Raw genomic sequence first — 25,282 nt, forward strand, 5'->3', positions numbered from 1 at the left:
TCAAGTATAATATAATTACAACAAAGTGAAAAAAACTTTCTATAACTATCTTTGATTTGGAGTATTTTAATAATGTGGTAATACACCCTTTTAGAACTTATGGGCAATATATGATTTCTGCTTTGATTTAATCTCTGCATTTATATCTTCCTCTATAGGTGTGGATCCTATTGATGTAGTTTCTACAGATATGAGTTCCTGCTTAAGTGATTTTGATCACTGCATTCCAATGGATGCTAGCAATAGCATAATTTTTACTGACATGACTGTGAACAGAGCCCTTCAGTTGGTACTTGTCCTAATAGATGAGTATTTCTTCTAAGTAGTAGGTTTTTTTGCATGACGCTATGTGGAACCACTGCTGAGTATTTTTCATAGTTTTTACTGATGTGGCCTTGATCAGGGCCTTTTGGTAGGTGCTTGTCCTAACAAATGAGCAGGTTTTCTCAGTGGTAGGTTTTTGCCTATCACTGAGTGGAGCTGCTACTGATTGGGATGATCCTTCATTCTAGTTAATAAACTAGAATGAAGGGGGGGGGCAATTTGATCAAATTGTCCATGGGGGGCATCAAGATCTTTGAGATGCTGAAGTGGGGCATGATCTAAAAAATGTTGAAAAACACTGGGTTAGAGTGATCTAAAGGATACCCTAGTTTTTGGAGACAACCCCCCCCCCCCCAATTACTTACAAGGTAAGCTTCCTGGGAGTGGAACGTGTGGTGGTAAGTTTTTGCCTCTAGGATACTCAATGGTGGCACCACCACCACTGAGTATCTTGAAATGATTTCAGGTCAGAGGTGATGAATTTATAGTGATCCTTTTGGATCACACAATGAAGTTTAGAGCGATTTTTTTTTGTTGAAGTTTCTTAAATTAGAACTTAATAGAATAATTACATGGAACTCCAATGATGAACTAGAAGTGAATAAATTATGGAAGAAACTAAAAGAAAAATTATTAAAAATATGTATAGAAATATTGGGTTATAGTACAGCTCACAAGCAGAAGGAATGGATGACTGCTGAGATCGTATCCCTTATGAACACTGCATTAAGATAAATATACTACAAAATATAAAGAGATATAGTTCAAGATAAAATCTAAAATAAAAGAAGTGAAAGAAAACTGGATGAAAGAAAAATGTAATGAAATTGAGGATCTAAAAAAAAAACAGGATGACTTCAATCTTCACAAAAAAATTAAAGAATTCTTGGGATTGATGAAAAAACGACATCCTATGCTACTTGAAGGAGAGATAATCCTAGAAACATCTTAGAAAGGATAAGTTTGGACTGCATACATTAAGGCACTACCTTCTAATAATAGACAAGACGTAACAAATTCAAGGAATATAGTCATAGGATCCCGGGGCAGAGCTGACTACTACCAGGTGCGTCCCCAGGTGGTGGATCGGGGAACAGCCTTCAGATATGGAGGCTAGCTGCGATATAAGCAGAGCAATCTGGCAAATAAGCAGCCATGGACCAACAGTGCCTGAGCTATCAGGGCGTGGGGGAGCAGAAATGGCAACTCTGTCTCACTTAAAACCTCACAAAGCCCAATGACAACTTGGTGACATGGCGAGTAGTGCCGCCATTAAATAAGCACCTGCTGGGGTCACTGCCCCTGATTGGGAAGCAGCATTGTCAGTACTGACACAAGGTTGAAGCCAAATGATGACGGAAAAGCTTGTGATCAGAGATTTGCAGATGGCAATATGATTATATTGTGTATGTCTGTAATACTGCGGAGCAGAAAGCAAACGGAGAAACTACTGCTCTACCTTATCTCCAGAACAACCACCATGGTGAGCAAACCCTTACAATTGGCCCCAAGTTCCCGGCGTCCCTTAAATGAGACAGGGGTGGGTGCGAAGAATCTCTGGGCTCAAAATGGTGTCCACTTTTAAAATTGCAACATGGAATGTCAGAACTCTGTATGAAGCTGGCAAATTAAGAAATGCCACAAGAGAAATGAAGAGGCTGGGCATCCAGATTTTGGGAATTTGCGAGACAAGATGGCCAGGATCTGGAAAGTGTCAACAAGATAATACAACAATGTATTACTCTGAGAATGATGAGAACAAACATCGACATGGTGTAGCTGTAATAGTAGATGAAGAAATCAATAAATCAGTACTAAATTGGATTCCATTTTCTGAAAGGATAATGCTGTTACAACTTAAGGGAAACCCCGTTAACATAAATATCATCCAAGCTTATGCACCCACAGCTGACAAAAGTGAAGAAGATGTTGAAGAGTTTTATGAACACCTAAAAGAGATTAAAAACCTAACAAAGAAACATGATATAAACATAGTGATGGGTGACTTCAATGCAAAAGTAGGAAGAGGGGGTGATGGAGAAATTGTTGGCGAACATGGCTTAGGCACCAGAAATGACAGAGGAGATCGCCTAGTCCAGTTCTGTCAGGAAGAAGATCTAACAATAGCAAATACCTGGTTTAAACTTCCACCCAGAAGACTGTACACTTGGAAATCGCCTCAAGATAACTAACATAACATTGTCCAAAATCAAATTGATTATATACTGATAAATAAAAGATTCCACAGTAGTATAAAGAGTGCAAAGACTTATCCTGGAGCAGATATCTCATCAGACCACAATCCCATAGTTGCAGAAGTACGTCTTAGATTAAAATCAGCTAAAAAATCACAAAAGAAGAAAAAGAAAATTGATGTAGAAAAACTGAGACCCGAACATAAATAAAAGTGCCAAGACACAGCTTAACCTGCGATTACAACAGATTAACATAGAAGAAAATAAAAGTGTGGAATCTCTTTGGAATAGCTTAAAGAATGCCATCGTAACAACAAGTATTGAAGAAGTAGGTTATGTGAATAATATAAAACAACAGGAATGGATGACATTCTGTCATCCATTCCTGTTGTTTTATATTATTCACATAACCTGATGACAGATGAGATTCTTTCTCTTATTGATACAAGAAGAATGTACAAAAACAAAGACCTAGCCAGGTATACAGAAACACATAACATCATCAAGAAAAAAATAAAAGAAGCCAAGGAAAATTGGATGAAAAATTGATGTACTGAAATTGAACTGCTTCAGAAGAAACATGATAATTTCAATCTGTATAAGAAAATCAACGAAATTTCCAGAAAACTGAGGAAAAAGCAAATAGTGTCTCTAAGAGACGAAAATGGAAAAATAGTTCTAGAAGAAGAGAATAAAGCACAGATTTGGATAAAATATGTAACAGAACTTTTCAATGATACTAGACAGAAGCCTATAAATATAAAAGATAACATTCAAGGACCAGCAATCATGAAATGCGAAATAGAGAATGCTATACGAACAAGTAAAACAGGAAAAGCCAGTGGACCAGATGATGTGTAAACAGAATTTTTAAAATTAATAGAACCAGATAACATCAAACTTCTTGAAAAACTATTTAATGAAATATATGAAAGTGATGAATTTCCATCAAATTGGCTCAAATCTACATTTATCACTATCCCAAAGAAACCCAAAGCGAATTCCTGTGGTGACTTCCAACTTATTAGTCTAATGAGCCAAACATTAAAAATATTTTTGAAAGTAATTCAGAATCACATTTATAGAAAAAGTGAAGAAACTCTAAGTGAAACACAATTCGGCTTTCGGAATGGTTTTGGTACTAGAGAGGCCGTTTTCTGTACCCAAATATTGATACAAAAATGCATAGAAAAACAGAAGTCTGTCTTTATGTGTTTCATAGATTTTGAAAAAGCATTCGACAAAGTCAGACACACTAACTTAATAGAAGTCCTTCAACAAATAAGGCTAGCACGAACAAGACATAAGACTAATAACAAATCTGTATTGGAATCAGTCAGCAACCGTTCAATTAGACAACATTACCACCAGTGATATTAACATCAAAAGAGGAGTGAGACAAGGATGTGTGCTCTCACCACTCCTGTTCAACATATACGCAGAGGTAATCTTTAAAAAAGCATTGGAAGAATGTCCAGAGGGAATCACAATAAATGGAAAGATTGTTAACAACCTACGATATGCAGATGACACCGTGCTAATTGCAGATAACATTATGGATCTCCAAAAACTCATTGACAGAGTATACATAGAAAGCCAAAGAATGGGAATAAATATAAACATCAACAAGACAAAATACATGATCATCAGCAAACATCCAGCCTCATCAATGAAACTGACACTCAATGGGAAAAATATTGATCAAGTGTCAAGATATAAATATCTTGGTTGTTGGCTTAATGAACGGTGGGATCCAGAAATAGATATAAAGACAAGGATTGAAGTTGCACGGCAGTCCTTCATGAAAATGAGAACACTATTCTGCAATAAAGACCTAAACATGGAAGTCAGATGCCGAATGCTGAAATGTTACGTGTGGTCTATTCTGCTCTATGGAGTTGAAACATGGACATTGAAGGTGACAACCATCAAGAAAATCGAAGCCTTTGAGATGTGGCTATACAGAAGAATGCTAAAGATATCATGGACAGAAAAAATTACCAATGAAGAGGACTTAAAATCCATTGGCAAAGCTAAACATCTTGTACAAATAATCAAGAAACGAAAAACATCATATCTTGGCCACATCATGAGAAACAGCAAATACCAACTTCTGCAAACTATTTTGGTAGGAAGAATTGATGGCAAAGGAACTAGTGGAAGAAAAAGAATATCATGGTTTGACAACATCAAGACATGGACAGGAAAGAGCAGTGCACAACTGCTCAGATTAGCACAAGACCGCAGTTTGTTCGCCAAGATGGTCGCTGACCTTCGATAGAAGATAGCACAATAAGAAGAAGATGTCATAGGCCCACCTATTTCGAAGTCGGAAGTAGTCAAGTTGATCAATTTATCAAGAAATGGTAAAGCGTATGTATTCAATGAACTACTAGTAGAAATGATTAAACTAATCAATGACAGCAATATTGATAAAATTGTAAAATTATTCAACAGAATTTATGATACTGGTAAATTACCCTCAGACTGGATGAACTCAAATCTTCATTGCATTACCTAAAAAACCTAATAAAAAAACTTCTGGTGATTTAAGATTGATGAGCCTAATGACCCAGACTCTTAAAATATTTCTAAAAATTACTCATAACAGAATAAACCAAAAATGTGATGATCTCATTAGTGAAACTCAGTTCCAGAAATGGTTTCAGGGCCTAGAAATAAAGATCAGTGGTTTTTGGAATGTGGAGTACAAGGACAGATTGAAAAAATGTAAGTTGCAGATCCTGGTGAATAGGAGAAAGAAGGATGGGGGGAATCTGATTGAGGGAGAATATATTGTTATCAGGTTGACATGGAAGAGATTTTTCATAGAATGGGAGAGGGAGGTAGAACAAGAGGCCATTGCTGAAAACTGTATAAGGAGGCAAGCAGAGGAGTAAGGAGCAGGTTCTTTGCATGGAGAGTGGTTGGTGAGTGGAATGCATTGCCTGAGTGTGTGTTGTGAATGTAGATACATTGAATCAGTTGAAAGCATGGTTGGATGAGCATTGTGCGCAATACTGTGTACCTCCCACGATGAGTCTCTGACTCCATGGAGGTCAGATGTTAATAATAATAATAATAATAATAATAATAATAATAATAAATGGCCTAGGAACAAGAAAAGCACTTTTCTGCTCATGTCTTAGCACAAAGATGGGAGAACAACAAACTGACCTTTATATTTGTTTTATTGATTTCAAAAAGGCTTTTGATAAGGTCCAGCATAATAAACATCTTAGAACAACTAGGCCTAGATGATAAGGATGTTAGAATCATTAAAACCTCTACTGGGGACAGACTACATCTGTCCTAACAGACAACATCAAGACAAGCAATATCAAAATTGAAAGAGAAGTGAGGCAAGGATGTGTACTATATCCACTTCTGTTTAACATCTACTCAGAAGTCTTATTTCTCTAGGCCTCAGAAGGAAGAAAGGAAGGAGTAATCATAAATGGCCAACTAATAAATAACTTACACTATGCAGATGATACTGCTTTAATTACAACAAATATACAAGATCTTCAACTACTCATAGAATGTGTCAAAATCAAAGTGCAGACGTGGGCCTAAAAATTAACACCGAAAAAAAAAACTTATGATAATAAGCAACAACCCTTCGATAACAGCTGACTTACTTCTAAATGGAAATAAAATCGAACAAGTTAACACATTCAAATAACTAGGATCCTGGCTAAATGAAAGTTCAGACTATGAAATGGTTATAAGATCAAGAATTGAAACTGCAAGACAGTCCTTTATCAACATGAAACCCATTTTATGTAACAACAACTTCAACATTGAAATTTGAGTATGAATGATGAAGTGCTATGTATGGTCAAGTTTGCTATATAGAGTTGAAACATGGATGTTAAGGCAAATACAATAAAAAAACTGGAAGCCTTGGAAGAAAGGGTGAAGAATGAAGAGGTACTGAGAAGAATAATAAAAATCAAGAATTAATTACTCAATATTGTGAAAAGAAGAAAAACTGCCTACTTAGGACATCTAATGAGAAACCATAAATATAATATTCTCCAGGTAATACTAGAAGGTAAAATCAACAGAAAGAGAAAACTTGGAAGAAGAAAACTATCATGGCTAGACAATATAAAAAAAACGAGATTAAACTGAACACAGAGCTGTTAATCAAAGCAACTAAAGACAGAAGTAAATTTGCAAAGGTGGTCACTGAACTCTGTTAGGAAATAGCATTTAAAGAAGAAGAGTTTGTAGGAGATGGTGCTAGCAATTTAATATTAGGCTGAAACTGGTCTTAGTGGTGACCCTTCACAATAATTCTTAGAGGTACTGTCTAACAGCCAAGCCTACCTAACACAGCACCCACAATAACCACCATTCTTAGGACTTTAAATTTTTGGTCTAATCTTTTAAACACAGTTCCATTGGACTTATGAATGTCACAATGATGTGAAGTCATGTAATTCAACCAGTTTTCTTCTATTATACTAAATAAAGTAGTTTAAAAAAGAACTCCCCTCCCTTAGATTTATAAATTACAATTACCTGCCAATCCAATCTACAGCAAGACCCTCTAATCCATTAGCATCATGTTGAATAAGAGTTTCTTCACCAGAACCATTAATAAATATGCGAGCAATTGATTTATTACCAACATCACAAAAATATAATCTGTCTTCTTTATCATCAAAATCTAGGGCTACAACATTTCGAAGATCCATTTTGATAAGGTTATAGACAGTTCCATCAATGCTCATATTACGCAAATAATATCGATTGCTAAATATTAACCAAGGATGACCATCTGAAAGAGAAATGTTTTAGATGCAAAAATTAGAAAAAAAAAGATATACATATATCTCATACTATAAAAAGTTTTAAATATGATAACTACAAAATTGACTTAATTATTTAAGATTTAAATATATTAGGTCATTTGCTATATATATATATATATATATATATATATATATATATATATATATATATATATATACAGGGTGTTCGGGATAAATTTGACATATTTATAATTAATTATATTTTTCCGTAAGTTACATGTATTAACACACACTTCTCTTCATTTAAAAGTTTGGACCCTTCTTCATTCATATACAAGATGTCAGAAAGGATGGATAGCTGGAACCCACCTGAATCATGGAAGAGAATAACTTGTATCATGATGATTCGTGCCCGCCATCAAAATAAGGATATTACGACTGCTGCCCAATGCTCCCTGAATACAGTAAAAACAATCAGGCATGAACTAGAGACTTGCAATGGTGACTACGAGGATGTAGCAAGAAGAAAGATCCCTAGCAGACGATCTGATTGCGTTCGTACAGCAGAATTCCTCGCAAATCTGCAGGAACAGGTGTTGAAGAACCCTGGCATTGGAATTCGGGCTTTGTTCGTGGAGTTGCTAACTGTAGTCAAGCCCTGGATAACAAGGGTAGCCAATGGTAGGCCGTATGTATGGCAGCAGGATTCGGCCCCTTGCCACACCTCTGGGAAAAGTCAAAAATGGTTGTCTGAAAATTTCTACGACTTCACCAGTCCAAATGTTTGGCCTCCAAACTCCCCAGACCTTAACCCCATGGATTATTTTGTATGGGGCGCAGTTGAAAAAGACACCAATCGCACTTCCAGTAATACAAAAGCCCAGTTAATGGATAAAATTAAAACAGTTTTTGCGGCCCTTCCCAGGGAGACTGTAGCATCAGCTTGTTCGAGGTTCCGAAGCAGAATTGAAGCTGTGATCGATGCTAATGGTGGTTATTTTGAGTAAATCTTGTTGATAGTATTGTAATTAACTCTGCCTGTAATGTTTTTTTGTCAATTCATTAAATTTAATAGATACAAAGAAGATTTTCTTTTTCCTTACGATACTGTCAAATTTATCCCGAACACCCTGTATATATATATATATATATATATATATATATTATTATTATTATTATTATTATAATTCATTTTTACTCGGTGGGAAATATCATTAAAAAGTTTTAATGACTGATACTGAGAGATAAAAAGATGACATAGTATATTTGAAAAGATACTACTAGTTTACTAGTTTCGTTGAATTGATCAACATCTTCAGGTATCACAATCAAAGAAATATATAAAGAATTACAGAGACTTAAAATTGGATTAACAGAACAACTACAAAAAAGACAGTAGTGTGTTTGAAAACAAAATGCGAGCTTGAGTTCCAAATAAACGTAGACTACGTGCTGTCGTGAGTGTGCCAATACTGAACAGAGGCAACATGTGTGTCAGAGAGATTGAAACTTAGGCTGTTGTTGATATGGGAAGAATATTGAGAAATGTCTCTAGATTCGACAATCTTTCTGTCGAGCACATCATAGCATACATGGATGTTAGAAGTTTGAGTCCAGTTCACAATGTGTTGGCGGCCTTCGTCTGAGTTAACTGAAAAGAGAATGTGGCTAGAGAGAGTGCTGGCTCTAGTCCTGTTATAGGAGATATCTCTACGGTGTTCTTCCAAACGTAGAAGGATGGATTTAGCAGTCTGGCCATAGTGTGGCTTTACAGAATCACATAAAATCTTGTACACTCCTGGTACATTCAAGCTCAAAAGAAAGATTGTCAAATCTAGAGAAATTTCTCTAGATTCTTCCCATATCAACAACAGCCTAAGTTTCAATCTTTCTGACGCACACGTTGCCTCTGTTCATTATTGGCACACTCGCAACAGCGTGTAGTCTACATTTCCTCAAGCTCGCATTTTGTTTTCAAACACGCTATTGTCTTTTTGTACTTGTTCTGTTAATGCAATTTAAAGTCTCTGTAATTCTTTATATATTTCTTTGATTGTGATACCTGAAGATGTTGATCAATTCAACGAAACTAGTAAACTAGTAGTATCTTTTCAAATATACCATGTCATCTTTTTATCTCTTGGTATCAGTCATTAAAACTTTTTAATATATATATATATATATGACAGAATTACATTTATATCTACTACAGAATTATATCTATATGTAATTAATAGATGTGTGTGTGTATATATATATATATATATATATATATATATATATATATATATATATATATATATACACACACACATATATATATGATGATGATGACGACTAGGGGGATCTGCTAGGAAAAACCCTACTGCCCGCGCCCAAGACCGGCTAACTTGGCTATGCCTGAGGAAGATCCTCAAGTTCCTCACGTCTTCGACGAGAATCGAACCTGGTACACTCCTTCCCCCAGGCATATGGTTGCGAAGCACAAAGCCACTAGGCTAACCACACGGACAAAGAATTTTTCAACTATTCGTCTTAAATTGAAAATCTGATCCTGACAACCTTCATTTGGCTTGAATTCAGCTTATTCTTCTCCAAGCTTCTCTTCCAGAATTTTTCTTAGCCATTTCTTAAGTATACTTCCATAAATCTTACCAGTCCAACTCATTAGAAAAATTGCTCAGTAATTCTGATATTCAGTTTTATTTCTTTTTTTTTTATAAATGGATACTATAAGAGAACTCTACTTCGATCAACACTGTAAAACATTTATACCTTCAGAATTGAGCACTTCTGGTTGAATATCATATACTCCAGCTGCCTTTCCACATTGCAGGTTTTTGTTGGCTTTTGCTACATCAAGTATTGATATGTATTTTCTGATTGCATTCTGTTGGGTGTTTTCTATAATCATGCTGTCACTGCTTGTTACACTTAGCAATTTTTCAAAGTACAGTAGAGAACAATTAATCCAAACACTTAGGTTTTAAAGAAAAATTTTAATTTTGCAAGAAAATAAGCAAAAAAATGAACTCCAATTTTGCCTAATAATTTATATGTGCTCCTCTATTCCTAATAACTTCATTAATTTGCTTAGGCATGGATGCTACCAATGCAGAACATATTTTTCTTATTTCTGCATCTCAAAACCATACTTTTATAATGGATTGTATTAAGTTATCCTTTGTATCACAATTTAATTTTCCAAGTCTCTTTTTTACAAGGGCCCACAATTTTCTACTGGGTTAATGTCAGGAGAGTTACCTGGCAACTGAAGCAATTGGATGCTGTGTTTTTGAGGAACTCTTTCACTTTTTTCGAAGTAGTGAGATCCTGTTGGAAGAAAGTTTTTTGTCTTTCTGAATCAGTTGGACCACTCTTTTCTCCAATATTTGTATGTATTGGTCACTTTACTGTCAACAGGCAAAAGTGATCCTGGACCATCATGAATAAAAAAACCACAGAACCTCTTTTTAGCTGGGTTTCTAAGAAGCTTGTTTAAAGTGGGCAGAAGAAGTCTTCTAAGCCACTGATTTGCAAACATAAGGTACTTACTCTGTTTGGACAAAGAAATGGCTCTTATCTGAGAATATGACCTTCTTTGACCTCAACAGTCCAATCTTTGTACACTATTACCCACTGGAGCCTCTTTTTCTGCATAGCCTTCATCAACAGTTGTTTCTTTTTGGTCTACAGGCAGTTCTGCCTGCTTTCAACAAACTTTGATGGATTGTCATGTTAGAAACATTAATCCCACTAGCCTCCAGGTCTCTATTTAAGTTTAAAGTAGACATTGGATTCATTTTACTTTTCCTAACTAGTAAACAATCTTGAGTAATTGTAATTTTCCTTTTTCATCCAAATTTTTTTTTCTGTCAGGAAAAAAGGTACCTTTCTCCTTAAACGTCTTTAAAATTGCATTAACAGTACCTAGACTAACACCACACTCGTTGGCAATTTGTCTTTTAGTCACAGATATGTGGTGAGAAAGAGTATATATTTTTCAATGCTTTCAAGGAGATGTATCCATTTTATAGCTACATATCATCATCATCATCATCATCATCATCATCAAATTCCTGCCATGTACCCTCAAGGGGTGTACAACAGGATATGATAGTACTACATGAAAAATTTACATCATTACTAACTTCCTATCTACAATTTTCCTCCAAATCAGTCTATTACTTGTCAAGACTCCAACATTACCAGATCTTATATTTCTATCGTCTAAGGCACTTTGTACTATATCAATCCACCTATATCTTGGTCTTCCTCTGGGTCGTTTTCCTGCAAACCTAGCAGAGAACACTTGTTTTGCTAATCTTTCCTCTCCCATTCTGTTTAAGTGACCATACCACCTGAGATTAGCTCTGCTAATGCATTCCTGGATGAGGACAATGTCAAGTTCTTTCCTAATATTCTGATTTTTAATATGATATTGCCATTGATGCCATCTGTTCATGCCTATAATCTTTCTCAGGACTCTCATATCTGCGTTCTCTAGTCTTTGGTCAAGTGTTTTACTTCTGACCCAGCTCTCAGATCCATAAGTTAAAACTGGTTTGAACACTGTCTTGTATCAGTTAATTTAGAGTTCCAACTAATTTCTCTGTTATTACACATGAATTTGTTCAATTGACTTCCTACCATACCAGCTTTGTTGATTCTATTGTCTATTTCTATATTTAATTTACCATCTTCCCTAAAAATCATGCCTAAGTACCTGAAATGTTTTACTTGTTCCACAGGTTCTCCATTCAAAACACAGTTGACATTATCAATGATTCTGCCTATTTTCATTGTCTTTGTCTTTTTATTGCTGACCTCCATACCATATCTATTACAACAGTTATTCAATTTAGTCAGAGAATCGTGCAGACTTGTAGCGGATTTATTTAGAAGTATAACATTGTCTGCATAAACGCAAAGAGCTGACATTAACATCTCCAATTTTGATATCATGTTTAATACCACTTTTCTTCATAATGTGATCCATATAGATAATGAATAACAGAGGGGATAATGTACATCCTTGCCTCACACCAGATTTAACATTAAACCATCTTCCTGTACTTCCTTCAATTCTAACTGCTGACTTACAACTCAAATAAAGACTAAGTATTGCTTGATATAATACCCCATTGACACCACATAACTGAAGCGTATTGAATAGCTTCTCTCTCTTGGCACCTTATCATATGCCTTTTCCAAATCGAAAGAACTTAAATACAGATCTTTGCTATATCCCCATGATTTCTTCACTATTTGTTGTAAAGTGAAGATCTGATCCTGACAGCCTCTATTTGACCTGAATCCAGCTTGTTCTTCACCAAGCATTTCTTCCACAATTCTTCTCAACTGTTTCTCAAATATACTTGCATATATCTTACCAGGAACACTGTGTAGGGATATACCTCTGTAATTCTCACATTCAGTTTTATTTCCCTTTTTATATATGGATACTGTGAGAGCTCCACTCCAATCATCTGGAATACGTCCCTCTGTCCAGGCATTCTGAACTATGCAGTGCAGCCACTGGAAGACTTTTATACCTCCATACTTCAGCATTTCTGGTCGAATATCTTCTGCCAGAAATTGCTGCCTTTCCACATTCCAAGCCTTTGATGGCTTTTTCTACTTCAAGTATGGATATGTATTCCTGACTGCATGCCTGGTCAGTGTTTTTTTATCACTGTGCTGTCATCACTGCTTGTTTCATTTAGCAAATTTTCAAAGTAATTACTCCATACTTCAAGGATATCTTTTTCTCCCGTTTTCATGACACCTTTATCATCTCTAACTCCTTTTACAGCACTCTTTCCTCCATTCCTAAGCTTCTTCAACAACCTCGAGAATATTTGCCACCTTCTTGATATTTATTTTCTATGTTCTTGCCAAAGTTCTCCCATGACTTTTGTTTAGCTAGTTTTACACACTGTTTAGCTTTCTTACATTTATCTTTGTATTCTCTAAGAGCACAAGCTGACTTATTTGCCAGGAACTTTTGATATGCTTTCTTCTTTTCCTTCACTGCCTCTTTATCTTCCTGTGTCCACCATGGAGTTCAAATTTTTCTATCCTTGCAGACAACTTCACCACATGCCTCTATCTGAATCAATCAAGTTTTTCTTCAAGGTTTGCCACTGAATCTCCAAGGTTTGGTTCCTGTTCTCAAACTCTTTCATTTTTCCTTCAATAATCTTTGTGTATTTTAGTCTACATTTCACATCTGAGAGCTGTTCAACTTTTATTCGCTTTAAACCTTTCTTAGATGTCTTTCTTTTCAATATGAAATTCAATTTTATCCTGCTCAAGACTAAATAGTGATCACTTCCAATTTCAAATCCTCTGTACACTCTGGTGTCCTGCACCAGGGAGAAAACATCACTATCAACAATAACATAGTCAATGTGACTTTTCTTATTCCTGGCCTCTTCTCTCCATGTGAATTTGTGCACATTTTTATGTTGGAACATGGTGTTATTAATAACTAGTCCATGACCTGAGCAGAAATCCAACAGGTATTTGCCATTATTATTAGCTTTACTCTTTTCTCCAAATTTTCCCAAAACATTTTTGTGTGTCTGACCATCACTTCCTACTCTGCTATTTAGATTCCCAACAAGGACAAACTTTTCCTTTTTCATTGTGTCAGTAGCTTTCTCTAGAGCCTCAAAAAATTCCTCCACTTCTACCTTAGTAGAACCTTCTGTGGGCCTATAGGCACAAATAAGTCTCATTGTCTAGTTCCCCATTCTGATATTTGACCAAATCACTCGACTTGACACTGTCTGCCATTCAAGAAGATGAGCCTCGTATTTTGTGTTGAATACTATGGCTACTCCTTCTTTTCCTCGATTATCATTGCCCTAATATAACATTTTGCATTTATTTCTCAGAAAGATCTCATCAGTTTTTGTCTTTTTTGTTTCAGTCACCCCTATTATGTCGATCTGGTACTTATCTAATTCCTCTGCTAGCTCCATTTCTTTGCCATTCAGAGGCTTCTTATGTTGATAGTACCGATCTTTAACTCTGGTGATGTTGTGTTGGGGTGTGTTTTCAGATTTGTTCCAGTAGCTGACTTTTTGCTGTTTTTGCCCTGGTTCCCTGACAAAAACAACGGGAGCATTGTTTAACCGGGCGACGCACCAGCCGGTATGAAATTTTGTCATGTTGTACCCTCATTTTGTATTTTGGTTTAACCAATAGGAATATAATTTGGTCAGCTAAATCCCAAATTGCCAGCCCATCCTCGTTCGTTCAGTATCCAGGTAGATACCCAACAGGGTGCACCACGAGAAGGTGAGGATTGGACATTAGGTCAGAAGCCCTGGTCAATTCTCCGCATTCCTTTAAAGGCCCAGCTACACAAAATGAATAAAACACTAAAACTGTCAACACGTTTACTCTAACATGGTAGTTGTTTCCATAATTTGCATAATGTAATCTGATCACCGTGTAAGCATAAAGGAAAGGATTGTTTACACTATTATCCAACACTGTGGGATAAAAATGGGAATGAGTGACTGATGCAAAGGACATAGTGGAGTTGTTCAATAAACAAATTATTGGAGTAGAAAGTATTTTTAACTTGGGTATAGTTATGTTAAAGATACCAAGCAATTTTAAACCTGGTTTTACTCCATTTTTTCCAAGTAAGCAAACAGACAAAATGTCAAGTTTGCGCCTTCAATTTATGCAAGACTAGCTGATCCCACAGGTAGTGCAAGACCAAGGCAACTCGTGGTAAAGGTGGAGCGAGCTCTGATCACTAATCTTAATATTTACCCTTAATGCCAAAACACATCTCCAAGAAGGGGATTATTATTATTATTATTATTACTACGGGCTACTCCAGGAGTCCTTAGACTCATCGAGGGAGGCCCTAAACATCAGGTTCACACAACTGTTCAATATTCTCACAGTATCTATCATACCTTGCCTTGAACTCGCTCACTGTCATAGCACCCACAACAGACTCTGGCAGCTTATTCCACTCATTTACCACTCTAAAAGTAAAGAACCCAGCTCTAACACCCCTGCGAACCACGCTCTTGCCCAGCTTCCATAGGTGTCTCCTAGTTCTCCCACCACCAGTCCTGATCTCAAAAATATCATCTGAATTAATCCTATTGAATCCTTTTAGCAATTTGAATGTCTCAATCATATCTCCCCTTTTCCGCCTATCAACTAGTTTCTGCAACCCACAAATCTTCATACCTGTTCTCATATGGTTCATTCCATAGACCTGCTATCATCTTAGTTACTCGCCTCTGGATCCTCTCAACTCCTCCCCATCAAGAAGGAACCGAGGTGACCAAATCTGGGCACAGTAGTCGAGATGAGGTCTTATCAGGGCTCGGTACAGAGGTACAATAACTTGCTTTTCTCTGCTCGTCAAGGTATTTTTCAACAACCAAGTGAGTTGATGAGCTAATTTAGCTACTTTTGCAATGTTCCCCCTAAACTTCATCTCCCTATCCACCAACACTCCCAAGTCCCTGGCCTCATCAATCTCTTGGAGTACAGTTCCACCAATGTGGTATACTGCTGCTAATCTTTTCACTCCGAAATGCATAACCTTACATTTTGTCACATTAAATTGACATCCATTCTCCTTAGTCCAGAACTCCAATCTATCTAAGTCATCTTTCAAGAGTTTGACATCTTCTGCATTCACTATCGCCCTACCCAACTTTGCATCATCAGCGAACAAATGAACTGTCCCACTTAGACCCTTCCCTATATCGTTAATGAACAGATTAAACAGCAGTGGTCCAAGAACAGAACCCTGTGCCACACCACTAGTCACAGGCCGTCTTTTGGACTCTACTCCTGAATAAACTACTCTTTGATATCTCTCCATCAACCACCCAGCTATCCATCTCACCAACCCTATATCCATTCCCATATGTTGTAGTTTACGGATTAGAATTCCATGTGGTATCCTGTCAAACGCCTTTGCCAGGTCCAGCAGTATCACTGTAAACCCATTTCCCTTATCCAGTTCAGCCGTCACCTTGTTATAAAACTTGAGCAAGTTACTGAGGCATGATCTACCCTCCACAAAGCCATGCTGTCCTCTGTACAGTATCTCATTTTCATCAATCCATTCCTGTATTTTTCCCTTGACTACTTTCTCCAAGACCTTGAATGATGTATGATGTTTTGTATTAAAGGCAAGGGGCCACTACCCAGACCGGTTTCGACCTTTATTGAGGTCTCATCAGTGGGAGCCAGGCTAGAAATACCAAGATTTAGTAATGCAGAGCTTGTAAGTATTTTACCAAAACAAGTTACCATAAGGTGTTAGTATAGCCCATTCTAAATCCAATTTTAATTTAAAATTGGATTTAGATTTTAAATCCGATTCTCCAAGAAAGATTCCAAGGTTATCCAACATAAGAATCAAGCATATTTATTACAGAATCTCCATGTTCCTTTTCACTCTGTGTGCTTCATTATCACTACATCAGAAATAATTCTGAAATACTTAAAAGTAGGAAAACTAAGGTTATAACACCTTATGGTAACTTGATTTGGTAAAATACTTACAAGCTCTGCATTACTAAATCTTGGTATTTCTAGCCTGGCTCCCACTGATGAGACCTCAATAAAGGTCGAAACCGGTCTGGGTAGTGGCCCCTTGCCTTTAATACAAAACATCATACATCCCCTTCTTGGAGATGTGTTTTGGCATTCTTCTTCTTCTTCTACAGCTTCTCCCACTTAAGTGGGGTCACTGTTTGTTATGAGTCTCCTCCACACCTTCCTGTCTTGGGCTGTCACCACATCCAAGTTCTTCATCTTCAAGTCCTCTTCTACCAGCTCCCTCCATCTCTTCTTTGGCCGCCCACGCTTCCGCCTTCCTTGCACATCCATCTGCATGACCCTTCTTCCCACATATTCATCCTCCCTCCTCATCACATCTGAACCTTGCCTCCTGTATTTTCGCTCCTAAGTTCGTAACTTTCACTGTTCCCCTGACACAGTCATTTCCCAGATGATCCTTTCTGGTCACACCGCACATCCACCTAAGCATTCTCATCTCTGCTACTTCCATCCTGCTGATGTTATTTTTCCTCAGGGCCACAGTTTCTATAGCATATGTCATAGCTGGCCTCACTACTGTCCTATAAATTTTGCCTTTCAGATTGATCGGCACCCTCTTATCGCATAACACTCCAGCCATCTCCCTCCAGTTCCTCCAACCCGCTTGTATCCTGCATCCCACTTCCTTCTCAGCTCCTCCATCTTCTTCCACTGTTGAACCTAAGTATCTAAAGTCTCTCACCTTCCTGATGACATTTCCTTCCAGCTCCAGATCTGTCTTCTGGCCACCGCCCACTGCGCAACACATATACTTCTGTCTTACTTCTGCTCAGTCTCATACCTCTCTCTTTCAGTACTTTTCTCCATCTTTCCAGTTTAGTTTCCGCTTCTTCTCTTGAATCTACACACAGCAAGATGTCATCTGCATACAACATTGTCCAAGGTGCATTATCTCTCACCTCCTCTGTTACCACCTCCATCACAATATTAAACAGTGAAAGTTGTCAGGGGAACAGTGAAAGTTACGAACTTAGGAGCGAAAATACAGGAGGCAAGGTTCAGATGGTTTGGTCATGTGATGAGGAGGGAGGATGAATATGTGGGAAGAAGGGTCATGCAGATGGATGTGCAAGGAAGGCGGAAGCGTGGGCGGCCAAAGAAGAGATGGAGGGAGCTGGTAGAAGAGGACTTGAAGATGAAGAACTTGGATGTGGTGACAGCCCAAGACAGGAAGGTGTGGAGGAGACTCATAACAAACAGTGACCCCACTTAAGTGTGAGAAGCTGTAGAAGAAGAAGCAAGATGTCATCTGCATATTTCCCACATATTCATCCTCCCTCCTCATCACATGACCAAACCATCTGAACCTTGCCTCCTGTATTTTCGCTCCTAAGTTCGTAACTTTCACTGTTCCCCTGACACAGTCATTTCCCAGATGATCCTTTCTGGTCACACCGCACATCCACCTAAGCATTCTCATCTCTGCTACTTCCATCCTGCTGATGTTATTTTTCCTCAGGGCCACAGTTTCTATAGCATATGTCATAGCTGGCCTCACTACTGTCCTATAAATTTTGCCTTTCAGATTGATCGGCACCCTCTTATCGCATAACACTCTAGCCATCTCCCTCCAGTTCCTCCAACCCGCTTGTATCCTGCATCCCACTTCCTTCTCAGCTCCTCCATCTTCTTCCACTGTTGAACCTAAGTATCTAAAGTCTCTCACCTTCCTGATGACATTTCCTTCCAGCTCCAGATCTGTCTTCTGGCCACCGCCCACTGCGCAACACATATACTTCTGTCTTACTTCTGCTCAGTCTCATACCTCTCTCTTTCAGTACTTTTCTCCATCTTTCCAGTTTAGTTTCCGCTTCTTCTCTTGAATCTACACACAGCAAGATGTCATCTGCATACAACATTGTCCAAGGTGCATCTTCTCTCACCTCCTCTGTTACCACCTCCATCACAATATTAAACAGAAACGGACTTAATGCTGACCCTTGATGTAAGCCAACTGTTACTTGAAAACTTTCTGTCTGTCCCAAACAGGTCCGAACACTTGTCTTCACATTTCTGTACATTTCCCGCACCAACCTGACATATTTCTCCGGCACCTTCTTCTCCCTCAGACACCTCCAGACTTCTTGCCTTGGCACTCTATCGTATGCTTTCTCCAGATCAATAAATACCAGATGTAGCTCCCTTTGTTTCTCTCGATATTTTTCCATTATCTGTCGTAACCCAAAGATAGCATCTGTTGTTGATCTACCAGGCATGAAGCCAAATTGTTCCTTTGCAATCTCCACCTCCTCCCTCAATCTACCATCAAGAACCCTTTCTAGGATCTTCATTGTGTTTTGGCATTAAGGGTAAATATTAAGATTAGTGATCAGAGCTCGCTCCACCTTTACCACGAGTTGCCTTGGTCTTGCACTACCTGTGTGATCAGCTAGTCTTGCATAAATTGCAGGTGCAAACTTGACATTTTGTCTGTTTGCTTACTTGGAAAAAATGGAGTAAAACCAGGTTTAAAATTGCTTGGTATCTTTAACAAAATTATTGGAGTATTTCATCCTGGAGAAATAGGTTTTAATACTAGAGGGATAGGGCAGGTTCAATGTTTAGAGGTGCAACAGAAGAGTGTGTTCCAAATACTGTGTACTCTAGATGTTCAGTAAAGCTGTGGGACTGGATGGTATTTCGCCATGGATTCTCAGATAATGTGCTAAAGAACTGATCTGGCTTTTCAATGAAAGTCTGGCTATGGGAAAGGTACCCAAGGAATCGAAGGAAGGTGAGATAGTGCCATTGCATAATGGCGGTAGCAGACTGGAGGTGTCTAATTATAGGCCAGTTTGTGTTTCATCAGTAGTTGTTAAGGTCTTGGAGAAATTAGTGAGGGACCAAATACAGCATTGGGGCAGTGAGGATAATGTTATCTGTGAGCGTTAACATGGATTTGTTAAGGGGTGTTCTTGCTGTAGTAATATGATTGCCTTTTATAATAAATTAAGACAAGAGCAGTTGATGAGGGAAAGGCATATTCTGCCATTTTTTTGGATTTTGCAAAGACATTTAATAGTGTACCCCATGCTAAGCTGATATTTAAGTTGCAGCACATGGGTTTAGATGTCAAGTTAGTCAACTGTATTCAGGAATGGCTGTCTGATAGGTATCAGAGAATTGTGTATGGTGGGGCAATATCAAAGTGGCAGAAGGTTACAAGTGAAGTCCCACAGTACTCACTACTGGGAATTGTATTGTTTAACCTTTATATCAATGACATTGTCAGGCGATATTCAGTTGTCTGCAGATGATGTGAAGCTGGGAAGGGTTATTAGTACTAGTGCAGATGTGGCAGCCCTGCAAGAGGACATGAATAAACTAGACAGATGGGCAAATGAATGGTATCGGTTTAATGCAGCAAAATGTAAAGTCATGAAGTTTGGTGGGATACATCGATGGGAGGCTGCATAATCGATTGGAGGAGCTTTACTGGAGGAAGTAGGGGAGACAAGAGATCTGGTGGTGATGATTGATAAAAATCTGAAATTCAGGGAACATATTGCAAAGGTGGTGAAGGTAACCCAGAAGACTGCTGACCTGTAGAGATAAAATAGTTATCGTTGCATTGTATAAGACCCTGATCAGATCAGACCACACTTAGACTATTGTTCTCAGATTTGGTCCCCAGGATTTGAAGGGGATAAATTAACTATGGAAAGGGTACAGAGATGGATAACAAAAATGGTTTCAGGACTGTACAATGTTAGTTATAAGGATCGGTGAGGGAATGTGGACTGCAGAGTTTGCTGGATAGAAGAAGGAGAGATGATATGATCAAGACTTTTAAACTGTTGAGAGGCAGTTACAGGGTTGACATTGGGGAGTTCTTTCACATGGTGGAACAACGGGAAGTAGCGATGACAAGCGGCCATCCCTGGAAGTTATGAAAGGTAGCTGTGAGCAATAGGGTGAGGAATGGTTTCTTTTTGTGGAGGGTGGTTGAATCGTGGAATGCATTGCCTGATAGAGTGACGTGAGCAAGAATGGGCAATGAATTCAAGGAGTGGTATGATAGACTGTGTTTCCTAGGAAGGTCCTCCCACAATGACTCTCCTGACTCCATGGAGGCCTCAATAATAATAATAATATTAAAAATGCACAACTCTATTAATAAACATCATAAAGACAGTTAAAACATTTAAAACGTGCAGCATTCAACCAAAATAGTGAACTAAAGCCAAAACCAAAAAAGTGAACTAAAGCCAAAACCAAAAATAGTAAACTGAAACCAAAATCAAAAATAGTAAACCGAAACCAACCAAAATTATTGTGAAGTAAAACAAAACCCAAAGCAAAACAAAAAACTGCACTTCGGATTAATTTGTTTACTACTGTAATTACTCCAGACATATATAGGGTAGCCTATAAGTCACAAAGGGGTTTAAACATTTAATTTTTTTTATTTATCAATCATTTTTATTATTTTATTATTATTATTTTTGTTGTTATTATGAAATAAAGAACCAACAGATTTTTAAAATTTTATTTTGGAGATTTCTCACTGCTCACACTGCTAGAGTCACAGTGGAACTCATAAGACATATTTTTGATTAGCAAATGATTTTGACAAGATCGGCAATTAATGTCCATCATGTTCTCCAGATCTGTTGGCTACTAACTTCTTCCTTTTACCTGAAGAAAAGGTGTATGTGACAAATTTCTAGACAATCCAACAGCTGAAGGAGAACATTTGTGCAGAAATTAGAGTGCCGCAGCCAGAAACATTAACAACTGTCATGGAACATGCCAATAAAAAAGGGCCTGGCTTTGTGAAGCTGAAAAGGGGAGGCATTTACATGATGTGATTTTTCATAAGGAATAAAAAACTCCAGGTTCTGCATCTGATTATAACAAAAAATAATAATAATTAATTAATAAAAAATTTTTAAATAAATAAATAAAAATGTTTAACCCCTTTGTGACTTAAGAGCCACCCTGTAGAATATATTAATCTGCAGTTTTCATGTCACCTTTATCATCTCTGATTCCCTGTACAGTAATCTTTTCTCTATTTCTAAGCTTTTTCAATGGTCTCCAGAATATTTTGTCACCTTCCTGATATTTCATTCCTTCAAAGTCTTGTCATAATTTTGTTTTGCTAGCTTTACACAGTGCTTTGCTGTCTTACATTTTTCTCTGTATTCTCCAAGAGCACAAGCTAGCTTACTTGCCAGGAACTTGCGATATGCTTTCTTCTTTTCCTTGAATGCCTCGTTAATTACCTATGGAGTTCTGATTTTTCTATCCTTGCAGATTACCTCACCACATGCCTCTCTGGCCAAATCAATCAATTTGTCCAGAGAGGCATGTGAATTTATTAGTAGTTTACCAGTGAATTATTTCATTTTTTCTTGAATAATGTTTACGTACTTGAGTCTACAGTTCACTTCAGAAAGCTACTCAACTTTGATTAGTTTTAAAGTTATTTTTAAACACTCTTCATTTCAGTTAAGATAAAAAGCCAAATGGCTAGTTTTCTGGCACCTTAATATAGAAAATAAGGGGATAAACATCCTTTGTTGTTTTATAGCCAGTAAGCGAAACTAAAGATCGATAACTACGATCTATAAGTTTCATGCCGAAAAACTATCGGCGAAGGCAATTCGAAGTAAAGGTGGAGCAAGCACCCTCACTATTCTTGATATTTTCTCATAATGTAAAACACAGCTCCTAGGAGATGTAATACTGTCATTACATTATGAGAATTACATTACATTATGAATATCAAGAATAGTGAGGGAGCTTGCTCCACCTTTACTTCGCCGATAGTTTTTCGGCATGAAACTTATAGATTGTAGTTATCGATCTTTAGTTTCGCTTACTGGCTATAAAACAACAAAGGATGTTTATCCCCTTATTTTCTAAATTAAGGTGCCAGAAAACTAGCCATTTGGCTTTTTATCTTAACTAAAATATAATTACACCTTTATGGCATTCGTATAGTGAAGGTATGTAAGTTCTTTTCACTAAGCTTTGATATCTTCCAGGTCTACCTACTCACTGATGAGACCTCAAAAAAGGTTGAAACCGGTCTCGGTAGTGACCTCTCCTCATAATGTAATGACAGTATTACATCTCCTAGGAGCTGTGTTTTACATTATGAGAAAATATTAAGAATAGTGAGGGAGCTTGCTCCACCTTTACTTCGAATTGCCTTCGACGATAGTTTTTCGGCATGAAACTTCTAGATCATAGTTATCGATCTTTAGTTTAGCTTACTGGCTATAAAACAACATAGGATGTTTATCCCCTTATTTTCTACTCTTCATTTCAATAAGAAATTCAATTTTATCCTGCTCAAAACTAAATGGATGATCACTTTCAGTTTTAAATCCTTTGTATACTCTTCTGATCTGAACCATTGGGTGAAACATCACTATCAACAATAACATAGTAACAGTTTGCTTGTTTCTTGCATCTTCTCTGCATGTGAATTTGTGCATACTTTTATGCTGGAACATGGTGCTAGTAATAACTAATCCATGTCTTGAACATAAATCCAGCAAGTACTTACCATTATTATTTGCTTTGATGTTTTCTCTAAATTTTCAAATCTTGGTATCAAACACCTGCTTTGCTTCTTCTCCCATTCTGTTTAAGTGACCATATCACCTGAGATTAGCCCACTAACACATTCCTAAATGCCAATAATGTCAATTTTTTTCTTAATATTCTCATTTTAATATGCTTTTGCCATTCATGTCATTTGTTCACTCCCTTAAATTTTTCTCAGTATTCTCATATGCATGGTTTCTAGTCTTTGTTCAAGTGCTTTATTTCTAAACTGACTCTCAGATTCATAACTTAAAACAGTCTTCAAACAAAAGTTGAGAAGTTGCCTTCTTCATGAACATCATCACCACAAGGAAAAAAAAACACCCTTGATTCCATCAACACTGGAACCAAAGGTATCAACTCCTGGCTGAGCAGAGCAAGAACATCATTGTCAACTTTTCAACCTAGTAGTAACATTATTCTCCCTCAAAAATAAAAATAAAGTGGGGAGAAGGAATCTCCTATTTATATAATTGACTAAAATCATGTGAATGATCCAATATTGGTGTTACTGTTTTGATAAGTTCTTGTGAATGCAATTTTTTAACCATCATTGTTTATATAAACTCTGCCTGAATGCAGAGTGATCATCCAGTCTAAATAATTCATAGTGACCTTTGTACATAAGATTATGTTTCAATAATAATAATAATAAAAAATCTATCTAGAATGCCTACGTGCCTGCTTCCCAACCAATTTCTGATTAGTGAAGACTGTATCATCCTATAGTACATTAATATTAGTACTGTGAGGGATAACGATTAGATAATTTTGAAACACTGCTGAAGAGGAAAAATGTGGAACTTTTCCAAATCACTTGATGCTGCTGCTGCTGCTGCTAACTAGGATTGTGAATACACGTTAAACTGATGAAATTTATTTCCAACTGAAAAACGTTCACAAAACATTCATTCCCACAGTACAATTGGGCCCATAGTCTGTCAGTTGGAGAGTATGCCGCCAGCCAATTGGCAAACCATAAAGCAAAATATATATGTCCTCATATTAATATTCCAAGGATTATTAACATACACTATAACACAAATACCCGGAAAAATGCTCTAGGAGTTATTTTTGGATTAAATTAAACATTTATCATTATATTAAATCATTATTCACATACAATGAGTCTACATCATAAGTCAATCTGTATGAAAGATAAAAGCAACTTTTGAGAACGATAAAATATAAGAATAGAAAATGCATTAAATCAACATGTTGATAAATCTGGCTAAATTGTCTTTTCATTCCATTAATATTATTGTTTAAGAAAACAAAGAACAGAAATTTAAAAAATGTGAACTATAAAAACAATTTGATACCTTCTTTTTTTTTTTTTACATCTAAAATTCAGTCAGTATTATTAAAACAGCAGTTATATTCATTATTTTTTTTAAAAAAAGGAATCCTATCAAAAAAGTAGAAAAACTACGATATGAGCAGATCCTGCTGATGATTTTCAATGGCAAGGGTTACCAGTACTTTGCTTATTAGTTCTGAGGTGAACTAAGAAGTACTACTACTATTTGTTCTCTTGATTAGAATTCCTGGATTACCTGAATCTACCAATGGCATTCATGTGTTCTAGGTTCATAATCTTTAGTATGTAGGACTGTCATAAAAATAATATAAAAGAATTTGTTTGTTAGTTTCAGACAGATGTAATTTAATGTTTCCATGATACCATATTCAGTTCAGTATGTGGCATAAAGTTTTTTTTTTTTGAACAACTGGAATTATTATTATTATTTTATTATTATTATTATTCAGGCCTCCAAGGAGTCAAAAGACTCATCGAGGGAGGTTCTTCCTAAGACATAA

General features: G+C 36.9%; 1 protein-coding gene across 1 annotated transcript in view; it reads right to left on the reverse strand.

The window, feature by feature from the left end:
- Positions 1 to 25,282, reverse strand: part of mgl (low-density lipoprotein receptor-related protein megalin) — an 890,817-nt gene that overhangs the window by 263,221 nt on the left and 602,314 nt on the right. Inside the window, exon 55 of the mRNA XM_090412774.1 lies at positions 7,050 to 7,308. Coding sequence (XP_090268900.1) covers positions 7,050 to 7,308 — 259 coding nt within the window. The remainder of the gene's footprint in view (positions 1 to 7,049; positions 7,309 to 25,282) is intronic.

Source organism: Typopeltis vanoorti, chromosome 23, assembly GCF_054136105.1.
Source record: "Typopeltis vanoorti isolate ZY-2024b chromosome 23, IOZ_Tvanoo_1.0, whole genome shotgun sequence".
NCBI classification, from domain to species: domain Eukaryota; kingdom Metazoa; phylum Arthropoda; class Arachnida; order Uropygi; family Thelyphonidae; genus Typopeltis; species Typopeltis vanoorti.